Source organism: Vitis vinifera, chromosome 9, assembly GCF_030704535.1.
Source record: "Vitis vinifera cultivar Pinot Noir 40024 chromosome 9, ASM3070453v1".
Taxonomy (NCBI): domain Eukaryota; kingdom Viridiplantae; phylum Streptophyta; class Magnoliopsida; order Vitales; family Vitaceae; genus Vitis; species Vitis vinifera.
This window is the reverse complement of record NC_081813.1, coordinates 24,090,113-24,107,465: the sequence shown is the minus strand read 5'-3', so window position 1 is coordinate 24,107,465 and position 17,353 is coordinate 24,090,113. Positions and strand designations below refer to the sequence as shown.

At 31.1% G+C, this 17,353-nt stretch overlaps 1 protein-coding gene across 1 annotated transcript; it reads right to left on the bottom strand.

Moving 5' to 3' along the window:
* Nucleotides 1–6,224: 6,224 nt before the first annotated feature.
* On the bottom strand, nucleotides 6,225–14,182 carry LOC100253078 (uncharacterized). The gene is made up of 4 exons (XM_059739617.1): nucleotides 14,041–14,182; nucleotides 7,086–7,312; nucleotides 6,860–6,979; nucleotides 6,225–6,766 (listed from the first exon to the last, which is right to left on the bottom strand). Exons 1-4 carry the CDS (start codon nucleotides 14,180–14,182, stop codon nucleotides 6,464–6,466), a joined length of 792 nt encoding a protein of 263 aa, XP_059595600.1. The 3' UTR covers nucleotides 6,225–6,463.
* Between the last annotated feature and the right edge of the window lie 3,171 nt (nucleotides 14,183–17,353).

The following is a 17,353-nucleotide window of genomic DNA, read 5'->3' as shown; positions in this document are numbered from 1 at the left end:
CAAGTGCATATATTTCAAATTATTTTTAAACAAATGAAGATATTACCGATTTAAAAATTTTGGGATTCTTTTTTCATATATATTCATATTAGTGAGTCAAAACCCTCTTTTCCTTATCATATTTCTTATTATTATTTTTCTCTTTTTCATTTGACATTTCTTTTAATATGTTCATGTATTCTCTCATAAAATTTCTTTAATTTTAATTAACTTTGGACATATTAAATTAAAATGATAATATAAAATAAATAGTTAATATAACAATTTAAATAAAAACACAAATATATAATGAAAAAAATAAAAATATTATCCCACAAATAATATACTTGATGATTTCAAATATTAATTATAATAATACATTTGATAAATTAAGGTTTAAATTTATATTTTATATTTTATTATTTATAGGTTTATGATATTATATTTTTTATATTATCATTAAATAAAAGATTTATTTATTTTATAAATTCTATCACATGTAAAAGTAAAAATATCTTTGTAATACTATTTTACTATTTTTATTATTTTTAGTTTTGCTTTAAATTTATTATATCAAAATTTACTAAATGATGGTGCTTTTATCTTTCTTTTTTTAGTTTTAACTTCATCATGGATCTAACTTTTTGTTTGGTTAAAATCTTTAATTTTTTAAATAAAAGAAAATATATTTGTCATTAAAAAAATTGTATCTAACCTTTTATATTAATTTCATAAGAAATAGGTACATCCTTAAGAAAAATAGGTACATCAATTCCTAGGGAAATCGGGACCCCTATCTCCCTTATCATGGTTTATTTGTTCATTTTAGGACCTTGATAACTAATTGAAGGTCCTCCCCCGCCCCGGAATAAACTTTGGAACCTTAAGTACATTCTTAACAAAAATTGATACATCCATTCCTAAGGGAACTGAGACCCCTTCTCATGATCCATATATTCGTTTGGGGACCCTCAAGAAGAGATTAGAGGTTATTCCCCACCCCGGAACTAACTTTGAAACCCTAGGTACATCCTTAAGAAAAATTGGTACATCTAATCATCAAATAATCGAAACCTCTATCTCCATTCTCATGGTTCATTTGTTCCTTTGGAGACCCTCAGGAAGTGATTGGAGGTCATTCCCCACCCCGAAATGGACTTTAGAATCTTAGGTACATCCTTAAGAAAATTTGGTACATCCAATCCTCAAGCTACCAAGACCCCTATCTCCCTTCTCATGATCCATTTGTTTCTTTAGAAACCCTTAGGAAATACTAAATTTTCTTAAAGATGTACCTAGGGTTCCAAAGTCTATTTCAAGGTAGGGAATGACCGTTAATTACTTTCCAAGGGTCCTTGAATGAACAAATGGACCATGGGAAAGGAAATAGGGGTCTTAGTAGCCCGATGATTAGATGTATCAAATTTTGTTAAGGATGTATTAAATTTTCTTAAGAATGTACCTAGGATTTCAAAGTTCATTTTGAGGTGGGGAACGACCTCCAATGGTTTCTCAAGGGTCCTCAAAGGAACAAATAGACCATGGGAAGAGAGATAGGGGTCTTAGTAGCCCGAGGATTAGATGTATCAAATTTTCTTAAGGATATACCAAATTTTCTTAAGGATGTACATAGGATTCCAAAGTCCACTCTGGAGTGGGGAACAACCTCCAATCACTTCGTAAAAGTCCTTAAAGGAATAAATGGACCATGGAAAGGAAGATACGGGTCCTGATAGCTTAAGAATTGAATGTACCTAGGGATGACAACAAGACAGGTCATTCCTATCTCATTCCCATCCCAATTATATAATTTTTTTCCTATTCGCATCCCAAACTCAAGGCAGGGCGAGTTGGTGTCCCCCGTACCCATTTACAAAAGAGCTGATAATCTCATCCCCATCCCAAATGTGTTTTCAGGACGAAGCAGGTCGGGTAGGAGCGGATCGGGGTAGGTATATTGCAACTATTTGACTAGGTTGAAAAAAAAAATTATTCTACTATTGTCACAACTTGAAGCCACTTATCTATATTATGTTTTTTTTTTCCAAGGGAATTATGTCTCTGGCAACAAATAGAGCCTATTAAACATAACATGAGTCTCTATAATTTCAATAAACACTATCTGGGTTCTCATATTTAAGCTACAAAGAACCCCTTTCAAAATGATTTGCACTCCAAAGACACCTATGTTATGTTGTCTCTTCATCCACATTTAATCCAGCATTTGTTGTGCAACAAAACTGAAAATGCCCATACGAGGACAAAATGCATAGATCTAAGCAACCTAAAAAATCTCAAATCCATTAACTAAAACCAGAAAAATATGAAAAACAAGTCATATTTCTAACAAAGCCTCAAAACTTACAATTTTCTTACCTGGAATGGAGGAATCCATAGAAACCCTAATAATTTGTTGTCTACAAATATGGTATTTTGGTTTTTAGAGCAAAAAGTGTGCTTTTAGGTGAAACAGGAAGAAGCAATTTAGGAAGAAGTGAGAAAACGAGAAGAAATGAGAAAACAAGACCTCTCTTACCATCTTACGAGCAAAAGAACCTTATAAATTTAGGAAGGAACGATTATATATATGGAGGACTTTTTGGATGTTTTGTAATGTTATAAGGGTAAATTAGTAATTCATATATGGGGCGGGGTGGGTAATTGCAAAACCTATCCCCGCCCTAAACCCGATTCGGGTTTTTATATACTCCCCATATCCATTCTGTACCCGAATAGTATAGTCTCATACCCATCCCAATAGGGGTGAGATGAGGCAAGTGACCCGATTTACCCGCGAAATTGTCATTCCTAAATGTACTAAATTTTCTAAAAGATGTACCTAGCCAAAGTTTGTTCCGAGGTGGGAAACAACTTCCAATCACTTCTCGAGGGGTCCCCAAAGGAACAAATAGACTATGAGAAGAGAAATAAGGGTATTGGTAGCCCTAGGATTGGATGTACCAAATTTTCTTATGGATGTACCAAATTTTTTTAAAGATGTAGCTAGAGTTCCAAAGTCTATTCCAATGTGGGAAACAACCTCCAATCACTTCCTAAGGGTCCCTTAAGGAACAAATGGACCATGGGAAGGAAGATAAGGGTCCCAAAAGCCTAAGAATTGGACGTACAAATTTTCTTAAGGATGTACCAAGGGTTCCAAAATCCATTTCGGGGTAGGGGACAACTTTTAATCCCTTCCCAAGGTTACCCACAAGAATATATGGACTATGAGAAAGGAGATAGGAGGTCTGGAACTCTTAATTGGGATTAGATATACCAATTTTTCTTAAGGATGTACCGTTTTTTCTTAAGGTTGTAGCAATTTTTCTTAAGGATGTTGTTAGGGTTCCAAAGTTCGTTTCGGGGTAAGGGAGGGCCTCCAATCACTTCTGAAGGTCTCTAAAGGAATATATAGACCATGAAAAGAAAGTTAGGGGTTCCAATTCCCCTTGAAATGGATGTACCAATTTTTCTTAAGGATGTACATTGGGTTCCAAAGTTCATTATGGGGTGGAAAATGGCCTTTAATCACTTTTTGAGGGTCTTCAGTCACTTCCTAAAGGTCCCTAAAATAATATATAAACCATGATAAATGAGATAATGGTTCCAACTTCCCTTGAAATGGATGTACCTATTTTTCTTTAGAATGTACCTTGAGTTCCAAAGTTCATTATGGGATGAAGGAGAACCTTTAATCACTTTCTAAGGGTCTCCAAAGGAATATATAGACCATGATAAGGGAGTTAGGACCTCTAAGAATGGATGTAGCTATTTTTCTTAAGGATGTAACTATTTTTCTAAAATATGTTCAAAATTTGATTTCAAGGGTGGGGTATGGTCGCAAATCACTCCCCAATGTCCCCCAAACCCGATTCACCCTAGAAAAATGTATGTATTTTTTTTTTTTTAAGAATGTATATATTTTGATGAAAAATGTACACATTTTTCTTAAGGTTGTACATGGGGTTCAAAATTGGATTTAGTAACAAAATCATCTCAAATTTAATATTCTTTAAATATTTGATTTCATGAAGGTGTATGATAAACTTTATTAATATATTAATTCTAAATTTGCATTAAGATCATCAATTATATTAAATAAAATTATAGTATGTGACATAAAAAATTTCATAGCCATGTATTTAACAAAAAAAAAACTTTGAAGTTATATCAAACATGTATTTTAATTATCACTATGAGATAATGACAAATATGCATGACTAGTAAATTTTAAAATAATAATAATATAAGAAAATTTGACAACAAGAAATATAACTTATAGATTATATAAAAAAAAAAATGAATGAAAATGAAATATTATTTTTAATCATAAAAATTAACAAAAGTTTTTGTTTTTTAATAAAAAAAATTATTATCTTTTTACTCTAAAGTATTTACATACTCTTTTATTCTTAAAAATTATAAATTGAATATTTAAAAAAAAACTAACAAACTTCAATTTTTTTTCCATTGTATTTTTAAGTTATATTTTATGTGTTCTCTATGATTATCTATTATATGTTGTCATTTTTTTGTTTAATGGGCTCAATAAAATGATTAAAACCAATAAATATAAAAATATGAAACATTACAAAATTGAAACTAAAAAGGTTTTAAAAGGAGAACTATGGTGGCTTTGATATGGAGTGAAAAAAAGAAAAGGAAAATGATGTTAAACAATATAAATAAATAAAAAGGGTATTAGAGATGAAGGTATCGTAGAGAGTTGTAATTCTTTGTTTTTTTAGTGGTTTATCACATCAAGAAATGACAATTGTAGTAATACTATTCAAGTACATGCTTTACACTATTGACATGAAAGGTTAACAAAGGACGTGCATGTTTTACATTATTGGCATAAAAGGTCAAGAAAGAACAATTGTGGTAATACTATTTAAGTGCATGCTTTACACGATTGACATGAAAGGTCAAGAAAGGACGTGCATGTTTTACATGATTGACATAAAAGGTCAAGAAAGGACAATTGTGGTAATACTATTCAAATACATGCTTTACACGATTGACATGAAAGGTCAAGAAAGGACGTGCATGTTTTACATGATTGACATAAAAGGTCAAGAAAAGACAATTGTGGTAATACTATTCAAATACATGCTTTACACGATTGACATGAAAGGTCAAGAAAGGACGTGCATGTTTTACATGATTGACATAAAAGGTCAAGAAATGACAATTGTGGTAATACTATTCAAGTGCATGCTTTACACGATTGACATAAAAGGTCAAGAAAGGACACGCATGTTTTACATGATTGGCATAAAAAATCAAGAAAGGACAATTGTGGTAATACTATTCAAGTGCATGCTTTACATGATTGACATGAAAGGTCAAGAAATGACAATTGTCGTAACACTATTGAAGTGCATGCTTTATGCCTCATGTTTTATGACATGAAAATTGAAATTTGGAGTTTTTAAAAGCCTCATTTTTCTTTTTATTAGTGATTGAAAGCATGATTTTTCCTAGTTTCTACTCGCTTGAACGGTCAAGGTATTCTAACATCCTACTTCCTTTTGGAGTTTCTAATTTTGTTTTTCATGCTTTCTATGCACTTGTTAAACATTTCATAATCATTCCTTAATTAGCTCTAACAATTTCAAACACACACATAACTCATAGAATAATCAACCTTAAATTTCAATGACATCAGTAAGATCCTTGGATGCAAGATGCCCCAGACTTCATTCAAAAATGGAATTAAATTAGTGTTAATGAAGGATTTTTTTTTGGTTAGAGAAAAATAAAGTTCTTTACGGCTTTAGGAGACAGGTAAGGTTTTTAGATGTGTCCCAAGTCTCACTTTGAAGTGGATAGTCTGGTGGGAAAAGAAAACCAGAATATTGTAGGATAGGTGGAAGCCCAAGGAGGCTATGTGGGAAGCTGTATCATGTTGGATTAGAACCATGTTTCTTGGTCCAAGGATTTAGCTGAAGAGAAGCACTCAGAATGGACCCCTGCTCCTGTGGGCTCTATAAATTTAATGACGAGGCCATCATAGTTTACCCCAATTCATTTATACCTTTGGTCTGCCCTTCTGAATCCAACCAGCCTGGCTCCCTTCTGGTTTTCATTTACATATCCATCTGCATGGAAGTAAAGCCATACAGCTCAGGTTGAAGCCTCTTGTCTCAATATACCCCATTAGTCCTAATAATACCAGACTGCCTTTCAACATCCACCAGACTCAAGTTTTTGTAGAATAAAATATTTGATCAATCAGTAGGCAATAGAACAAATCGTCATTCATTCTTTATTAACAATTTGTTAAATGAAGCTAGTACATGTCAGTTACCTGCAGTGAGCCCCATACTTGAGCTCCTGCTGTTCATCAAAGACATATACAACACCCAACAGGGATACAACTTGTCTACAAGGCAAAAACACCAAAACTGCCACCATCCTCAAGTCATTTCCAAGGTGGAAATTGGCCTAAGGCTGCATATTTAGTATAAAACAAGCACCATTAGAGTGAAAGTTGGCCAGGCAGGAACAAGTAACAGAAGTGAGAATCGAAGGGAAGAATCCCACAGTTGCGTGAACAAAGAAGGCTTTGTCGCCTCTGTGAAATGCACTGCTCAACAAAGGCAGCCTGGTGAGGGGAAGGTAATGCCAGTTTTGCATCGTCCACAAAGCCTTTAGCAAAGCAGTGCAGCATCTTTGGCACCAATAACCTCCCTTTGCTGCTCAACCCCACTGAGGCCCCAATAAAATCGCGCTGAGCTTCCTGAAGCTCCTCCCTCACTTTCTTTGCTGTGTAGATCCTTATCTGCACAAAAATATATTTAGAATTCAAGTTGACTCATGGAACAAGATTAAGCTTCAATGAATAGTGGAAAAGTATCAAAAAAAAAAAACTTACTGCTGGTGACGAATACATACCACAGCTGAAAGCGAAAGCTACAAGAGGTTCACATGCATCAATTCCAGACTTCCGTAGCTCCTCTGACACCTTCAGTTTGTGAAGGGCAAGTAGCAAAGCCTGATAATATTCCATACGTGAAAAGTTAATGATTAGGTAACAAAGTGAAAGAGAAGAAGAAACACACAAGAGCAACTCATTAGAGGCCATAAAAGTAACTCCATACAATTTGTGGCCGATGGACAGGTGGTTTCATCTTCAGAATCACATACTCAATAGCAGCTGCACTGAAAGAATGCCCCCCAACAGTGTAAGCCGCCTGAAGACAGAAAACCAAGTGAGCAACTATATACACATCTGCTACAGCCTTACATTTCTGGATATGAGATGATAAATCATCAAAAACAATTAATGTATCGCCTAGATTGATCTGGTTACACAGTAAACAAAAAACTCATCAATGAGATGGATACAAGGCTTTTTAAAGTTCACAAAAAGATTCTTCATCCCTTTCTTTGAGAAATAAACAAGCAGAGCAGACAAGAGAAAGAGCTAGAATAACATTAAGATCCCTTAAAGCCTTTGTTGTCTAATAGAACCTTAAATTCTCGCCATAATTGTTTTAACCACAATAGGACAAAGAACTGGACAATTGCAAAAATAACTCTATGGTAAGAAAGAAGCAAGATTAATGAACACATCAAAATTCCAGAAATCATAATCAAAACATTCAAAAAGATAAATGCTTCTCCTCCATTGTTCTATAGTACCCGCAAAATTTGCTTTTATCAAAAGTGCTCACAACTTTTATCTCTCATTGGCTCATATATATGAAGTTAAATTATTACAAATATACTAATTATGTGATTCAAATATATTACTATGCTAAATTAATTTACTTATATCTATTGAAAACACATTAATTAATTATAAAAATGTACTAATTTAAATTCAATACTATATTAATTTAAAAATGTACTAAGTCAATTTATTCTCAATATGCTATTATTACACTTAAATATCAAAATAAAATAAAATAATTAATTTAAAACTAAATTATTGCAAATGTACTAATTATGTGATTTAAATGTATTTATGATTTTTATTTAAAAATATTGGTACATTTTGACACAAAATATTTTTATTTAAATATATTGATAATTTTATTTATGATTTTATATTTTTTTTTATATTTAATTAGTATACAAAAAAAATTATAAGATAATTAAATTTAACTTATTTATAATAATTTAATTTGTTTACATATTTCACTGATATATCTCCGATATATCTTTGAAATTTCAGTGATTTTTTCCCTTTTAGGACCGATATTTTATTTGTATAGTCGATATATCTGTGATTACCGATATATCGCTAATATTTATCGATATTTTTATCATACGACATATCTTACCTATATATCGTATTCACCTTCTCCGATACACGATTGGCTATATATATCACGATATTTTCATCCTTGAATGTGCTTTACTAGTCTTTTTTTGTAATTTGTAGTATAGCGATAAGTAATTTTTAGAAAAATCATCAATTATCTAGGGATGCCTTCGAGTGTTTACTAGCTTTTTAAAAAGTTTATCAAACACGAAAACAATTACTCTAAAGTGGGCTCTAAATAAAACTCATTAGTTACATTTGAAAATTCATCCCAGAGTTCCTCGATCATCTGCGGCCCTCACAACCGCAGCCAGAGTTTTTTTATCTTTGAATTATCCCCATGCAAATTTGATTCTATACATGCATGGGGTAATTCTACTCCATCCAGGTTCCTAAGGGACAGTTAATTCGGTTTTTCTCATCCTATAGATATTTATTCATGCGAGTCTCAAGTATATCTATGGTCCCTATTGACAAAAGAGAGTAAAAGTGTCTTCGTCCCAGAGAAATGATTGTAATAAAAAAAGTAGTGGCACCGCCATCTTTAGTTAATCACATTACTTTCTCGGAGTAGAAGTGTGACACCCCAAACCCGGACGTGTATTAAAACGAAACAAAAACTATTTCAATATATTTAAACAATAAATTTCATGATTCTTTCAAACACTTGAAAAAAAAAAATTAAAAAGACATAATTGAAAAGAGTCTCAAGTTAATTCCTAAATAAAATCGAGTTTAAAGAAGTTTATAAACAAAACACTCTTTCTATCATGATCTCTCCTCATTGATATTACTTAATCCTGAAAAGTGAAATAATAAAGAACAATGAATTCGACAACACAATAAGGAAAAATACTTCAATAAGGAGGTTCAAGTATAGTACAAAATTTAAATCATAGGAGATATCATATCTTTATAAAATTCAATTAGCAAGCAAACTCATTTAATTCAATAATTTAATTCACTTTCTCAAAAATTCAACACTTTTACTTTAAAGATAGAACAAATAATACACTTTGCATAATCAATTCATATTCAAAAGAATTTCAAAAACAAACATTTTACTTTAATCTACTAATATTGTGCCCTAAAATTGGGACTTGCACTAGGTGATTAACCTCAAAATGTTCCTTTTACTAGTGGACAGAACAATTTCTAATCAATGGTATACGAAAGGCCAATAACACTCTTATTGACTAGGATTACAAAGCATCCTATCCCCACCAAGGGTAATGAAATCAACAACTTATCCTCTAATTAGGACAATTGATATCTAGAGTTTCCAAAATCATTTTAGTCAATTAAAAAAGTAAAATTTACTTTCATAATAATCAAACAAATCATATGATATTCCCAATTTATTTTATAAACTAAGAAACACATCAAAACATATTTTAGAAAAATATTACTTGATCAACTTTATGGAATTTAAACATCTTGATACTTCCAAAAATAGATGAAAAATAGATAGGGAATAATAAAATGAATTATTGTACTATTAACCCTTACCTCGAAGAAGTCACTCAAATTCTTGAAAAAATCAATTCACACCTTTAAATTGCGGAGCGAAGCAAATACTAAAACATTTTTCTTTCTAACTCTTCTTCAAATCAAAGTTCTTTAGAAATCATTTTTTTACTTTATATTTTAGCTTTTCAGTTTTCGACAACACAGAGAAAACATAACAATATAAAGATAGTGGGTGGTTAAAGGACCAAAAATATCTCACTTATAATTTTTTTAATACATAAATATCCTTAAAAATAAAGATAGGTCTTTTTAAATTTTCAAAACACATAAATATCCCTAAAATCAAAACAAATCATTTTGAATTTTCAAAATACATAAATATCTCTAAATTAAGTTAAGTCCTTTTAAAATACATAAACATCCCTAAAATTCAATGACGTGGCTAAAAAATCACCAAAAATTCAATTTAAATCAGCTAAATATTGATATATCATCAATAAATTGATGAAAATGACTTTGAATATTGCAATATCCCAAATTGAATAGGGGAAAAAGTTCATAGAGCTATATAAGTATGGACTCCTTCTAACCATCTAAACACATTTTAAAGCTATAAGGGTTTAAGCCCAAACTGGACAATATCTACATGGTTAGGAATAGATCATTACAAATGGTATCAAATCTAATCCTTAACCTCGATGTGGAGGGTTTGTTTAGCCCCATGAGGGGTGTTTATCTGTTTAACCCCATAATCCCATGAGACACAACAAGAGCATTGTGTTTGCATAGGGGTGATTGTGATGTCCCACATTAGATTGGGAAAAAAGTTCTTAGGAATATATAAATATGAGCTCCTTTTTAACCAAGTAAACATGTTTTAAAGGTATGAGGGTCCTTTAGGCCTAAAGCAAACAATATGTACATGATTGGATGTACTAAATTTTCTTAAGGATGTACCTAGTGTTCCATTGTTCGTTCTGGGGTGGGGAATGACCTCCAATCACTTTTCGAGGGTCCCCAAATGATCAAATGGACCATGGGAAGAGATATAAGGGTTTCAATAGTCCGAGGATTGGATGTACCAAATTTTCTTAAAGATATACCTAGGATTCCAAAGTCTATTCTAGGCTGGGGAAGGACCTCTAATCACTTTCTGAAGGTCCCTAAAGGAACAAATGAACCATGGATAGGGAAATAAGGGTCCTGATAACCTAAAGATTGGATGTACCAAATTTTCTTAATGATGTACTTAAGGTTCCAAAATCCATTCTAGGGTGAGGAACGACTTCCAATCACTTCCAAAGGGTCCCCAAAGGAATATATGGACCATGATAATGGATATATGGGTCTCAATTCCCCTAGGAATGAATGTACTTAGGGTTTCAAAGTTTGTTTTAGGGTGAGGGAGGACTTCCAGTCACTTACCAAGAGTCCTTAAAGGAATATATGGACCATGATAAGGGAAATAGAGTCTTGATTTCTTTAGGAATGAATATAGCTATTTTTCTTAATGACATACCTATTTTTATGAAATTAATATAAAAGGTTAAATACATTTTTTTATGAAAAAATATATTTTCTTTTAATTTAAAAATTAAAGATTTCAACCAAACAAAAATTAAATTCATGATCAAGTTAAAACCATAAGAAAAAAAAAAAGATAAAAACACCATCACTGATTTTGATATGATAAATTTAAAATAAAAATAAAAATAATAAAAATAATAAATAGTAGTACAAAGATATTTTTACTTTCACATGTGAGAGTATTTACAAAATAAATAAATCGTTTGTTTAGCATTAATATAAAAAATCTTATATCATAAACCTCTAAATAATAAAATAGAATTTTAAAATTTAAACCTTAATTTACAAATGTATTATTATAATTAATATTTAAAAGCATCAAGTATATTATTTGTGGGATAATATTTTCATTTTTATCCATTATATATTTATGTTTTTATTTAATTTGTTATATTAATTATTTATTATATATTATCATTTAAAGCTTAATATGTCTAAAAAATAATTAAAATCAATAAATATGGAGAGATTAGAGAGTGAAAAAAAATAAAATTAAAGAAGTTTTATGAGAGAATACATGAGCATATAAAAAAAGAGTCAAAGAAAAGATAGAAAAATAACAATAAAAAATATAATAGGTGACAATAGATACGATGGTAAAAGAGAGGAAAAAAGAAAGAAAAAATGTAGAAACATGGCAAATTAGATGTGTGAGAGAGTTGATATAAGATAAATAAAAAAATAAATATAAAAGTGATTGATGTACTTGTCAATGATGATAATTTTGGAACAAATATGAAAGCACTATTGGAGTGCATGAATGGATAATATTTTTTTTTTTTCCATTTTACATTAAAATTGGAAAGGTAAAAGCAAAGTTCTAAAAAGCTTAATTTTTTTGGGTGATGTATGGTTGCATGATTTTCCCAAAAAGTAAAGCTTTGCCCATCTATCATGATTTTTCCTTGACTTTATAGCCCTACAACCTATCTACCTATTATAATTTTGTCTTGTTGTTTCATAGTCTTTTGGCTTATTTGGTACAATACCACCTACCTTTTTGTTGTCACATAGTCCTACATATTGTCCATTTGAGCCTCACAATACAACTCACCTTATTGTCCATTTTATAGCCCTAAAATCTATTTATTTAAGCTATGTATGGTACTCCCTAACTTGTTAGTCTAGTCAAGTTAGATTGAGAAGATTGAACCAAACGTAAAGCCTGTAAAATGAGAGGTGACTTAGATTCCATGGAAATTGTTTGAGATGGTTGAGTGCAATGAGTGTCAAATATTTGGTCATTGCAAAGGGTTTAGATAGATTTTCATATAATTAAGAGAGTGGTTTGAGAGTCTCAATACGATCAACGGATTCAGGTGAGACTAGTTCTAAAAGAAAAATATTGTGGGTCAACTTAGAACACTATGTTTGAAGTTATGGTCAAAGGATAAAGGATGGATCACCATCGTTTCATGAATCTTTTTTCTATTTACCTTACATTTTGAGTTATGATCACTTATTAGCCATACACACTTAAACTCTTTTCAATATCTTCTTCCCTTAAGTTTGTTGGAAAATTAATTCTTTTTATTTTTCAAAAAATTAAAATAAAAATTCACATCTAGATTACTTTTCAAAATATTTACCAAAAACTAATCTTCTAATCATATCAACTTTTATTTTAATGTTTTTTTTTCATAATAAAACCACAATTGTTGACTTTAAAACCACAGTTAACAACTGTGGTTTTGTCATATAGAAAATAAAAATAATAATGTGTAGATGTTGATGTGGCATGGACACATCACTTTGATGAATATTTTGAAAATGCTTACTTTGATAGCAAACTTTCTTACCTTTCTTTATACCATGGGGAGGGACCTATTGGTGGTCCTATATATAAGTTAAGACCTCATTAGTCGTGTTGAGATGCAAAAAAATTTTATACCACTTGTTGGGAAAAATCACAACACTTAAACACAATAGAGAAGAATAAAATGACAAACTATTTACGTGGTTCATTATAAACACCTATGTCCATGAGAAATGGAGATCAAATTTATTATACCCTTCAAGATTACACACTTCAAACTCTATAAACCTTTTTCTATCTAAAACCCAATACACCCTTTACCTATCTCTCTTCACTCTTTTCTTACTTTTTTTTTCTTCTTTCTCTATTTTTTTTCCTCTCTATAAAACCACATATTTATAGAGCTTTATGTGTTAACCCTAAAACAATAGTTTCCTAAACGTAATCAAACTTTAAAAGGTAATTTACCAAAACATAAACTCTATAAATATTGACTTTTCTAAAAATAAATAATAAATAATTTGAGTCTAATCCCAAGAAACTCCACCTTGACTCAAATTCTCTCAATCCTACATAATTAATGAGAATAAACATGTGTCAAGTTTAAATTCTCATCAAACTTGACTCGAGAAACCGTCTTTGTCTTCTTCATAATTACTCTTATTTTTGTGCCAATGAGTACTCTTAATTGAAAACTGAGTCTTGATCATTTTGTTGTGTTCATTTACTTCGACAATTTCTTTAACACTCGCAAAAGACTCTTTATGGCTTGGTTCCACCTTCATAGCTTCACCTAAAATTGTCTTCCCAATCAAAGTGTATAAAATTTTCACCTTTTTCCCATTCATAGCTACCAAAGTACCTTTGTTGATCTTCATAATACCATTCTTTGTAGAAAAATCATAGTCCAAATTATCCAAAGTCTTTAAATAAATTAAACTTCTTCTCAACTTAGGAATATGCTTAACATTACTCAATGCCTTTACAACACCATCAAACATCCTCACTTTTATGGGACCAATCTCAATTACTTTAGAGCTTGAATCATTACCCATGAAAACAATACTAGCATCACATTCCTTGTATGTACCAAAGCATTCCTTATATGGGCACATGTGAATGGAACATCCATAATCCAAAATCCAAGAGTTAGCAAAATTTTCATCAACTATAATTTAAAAAACATCACCTTCCTTACCAAACTCCTCATCAATAATATTAGTAGAATCTCAAGTATCATGGGATTCAAGGATTTTCCTTGCTTCTAAGTGCTTTGTCAAATTTTTACAATGACTTGTCATGCCTACAATTTAACATTCATAGCATCGCGCCATCTTGAGATTCAATGGCCTAGGAGAATGATGTTGGTTCAGTTTGAGAACTAATGGTGAGAACAAATTCACGATATAGCTGGGAAAGCTTGTGGTAACTCAAGCAAGAAGAAATAGGACATAAAAAAGGCTTGGAAGAAATGTGTTCAGTGAGGTAATAGTGATAATCAAACAAGTAACTAGTTTTGTGACAACATGATGTGGATGTGAGCATGTTTGAATTGGGGTTGGTGAGGAAATGGACTCTGGACTATAGGGAAAAGACATGCTAAGTTGACTACAAGAAGGCTCATAGATGGAGTGAATTGGCTTGGGAATGACACAATCACTAAACAAATCAACAACGTCATTGCTCATGGAAAAATAAGCAAACAGAAGGAGTGATTCATGAAAAATGACATTTCGAGAAATATAGACCTTATTGTTTTCTAAGTCAAGTAACTTGTAACTCATATAACCAAAATGATAACCAAGAAAAACAAGGCTCAAGCATGAGAGGAAAACTTTGTACGTTGGTTAGAAAACGTGAAAGCATAACATAAACATCCAAAAGTGCAAAAATGATTGTAAGTGGGTTTGTTGTTATTCAACAACTCAAATAAGGTTTTATTGGATAGTAATGGAGAGGGTGTACAATTGATTAAATAAGCAGTATTCAAAACACAATCACCCCAATAACAAAAAGGAATACAAGATTGAAACAGTAGAGTTCATGCCACATTAAGTATGTGCTAATGTTTACGCTTGATTACTACTCAAAAAGAGCATATTTTAGATAATAATTTTCATGAGTTTCACATCTTTTGAGTAGTAATTATGCCTAAAACACTCAATTAACATGTTGTTGCCCTTGCAAGAGTTACTAACAAGTTTTATGAAGTTTTGGAGTCATTTCAAGGTATCATTTTGATAAATTGGTGACAAAAGAGATGAATCAAATTGAAGAGAACAAATAAAGTTGATGATGATCCAAATGCATAATGAAAGAAGCAATGCAATCGATTTGGATTGGGATTTGGAGTTGATTTGGAGGTAGTTGAAGTAGAATCAAAAGAAAGAAATGGAAGAAATGACAAAAAAAAGAGTTGAAAAACTGTGTTTTTCCATTTCGCATGAACATGCGGAAAATTCACACAGTCGTGCGAAATGGACCAAAAAAAAATTTGGTTGTAGCTCAAAGAGAAAACTAAAAATTGATTTCGCATGACCATGCGAAAATTTTGCACAGTTATGCAAAATGCTCCAGAAAGGCAAAATTGGCGCTGGTGCATTTTCCACTTCGCACAATCGTACGAAATTGTTGGAGCTCGTGCGAAATTGCATTTTTTTTTCCAGATTTCTTGGTGAAGAAGCCTCTAGAAGACCTCTTAGATGATGTCAAGTGCCCACTTGACCTTGGCCTATAAATAGAAACTTGATTTTCTTATTTAAAAACTTTTTTTTTTACATTTTTCTAATTGTAGAACTTTCCAGATTTTCTTTCTATAGAATTTTCTACTTTCCTTTATTTTTCTCTCATTTTCTCACTAGTCAAACATGCCTTGTGAGATCAAATCTCCAAGCATGAGTGGCTAAATCTCGTTTTTCTCGGAGAAGGGAGGATCTAGAGGCAAAATCTATGGTGAATTAGAGAAATGAGCTTGAATTGCAAAGGTAATTTGATCCAATTGATTGTTAATTGAAATTTGAGGATTTTTCTCTTCAAATTGTCTTGGATGATTACTACAATGCAAGCTAGGTAGATTCATCAAATTCTTAATGCTAGATTTGATGAGATTGAATAGTTGCATTGTGTGAATCATTGGAAGATAATTTAAGATGAATTGAATATATGATTTGAATTGATCTTTTGGATTAGATGATCTAATTTGAAGAGAAATTATATTTAGACCTAAAGCTAAATCAATAATCGGTTTAGATAAAAATTTAGGTTTTCAATCTAATTTGATGAAAATTAGATTTCAACATCTATTCACCATGGAAATTGATTTCTATAAAATCTTAACTCCGTGAATTTCATTTTATATTCATTTTCTCATATTTTACATTTCATTTTTCTTCTCAATTTTAGACCATTGTTAAATTGATTTTTCACTATGAATTTTCAAATCAATTTCACTTGATCACAATAATTTCTTATCCTCTCATTCAAGCCTTAATTACTGAGAATAATCCATCCTAGTGGACAACACCTAAAAACCACTATACTATAGTAGTTTGTACTAAAACCAATTTTTGATCAGGTACAAGCTACTCTAGAATAGTGAATTAGGTTATAAATTTTTTTGATCCAATAAACGACAAAAATCTGAGCGATCAACGCTTTATAATTGAATTTTGTTTAGGTATAGCAACACAAGAACGATAAGGAATAACACCCTTGGTACATAAAATAAAAAAATCACGGGAAGCTAATTTAGGGGCATTATCAAAACAAACAAATTTAATTACAATGTTATATTGAGTAGAAATCAAATTGAATTTTTTTTAAAAAAAAATAGTGAGAACATCAGCTTTAGCACAAAGAATATATACCCATGTAGTTTGTGTGTAGTCATCAATAATAGTGAGAAAATATCTATGTTCAACTAGTGTACTAACATGAAATGGTCCCCAAATGTCAATGTGAACTAGATTAAAAGGATTAGCATACATGTTATTATGTGAAACAAAAGACAAACATTTTTGCTTGGCCATATGACAAATTTTATGGTGAGAAGACAAATGGGATAAAAAACTGGGAATGTGTAATTCATTGTGTAGAAATTGAATTTTTACATGAGATGGATGTCCAAGGCAAAAATGCCAAATATCTCTTTTCAACACTATAGAATTTGCAAATACAAAATTAGAAAATTCATTCCCTAATTCTAGAAAATAGAGATTGTTTCATATTCTACTCTTCCCAATCATCAAGTCCCAAGTGAGGTCCTGAATGACACATGAATTTAAAAG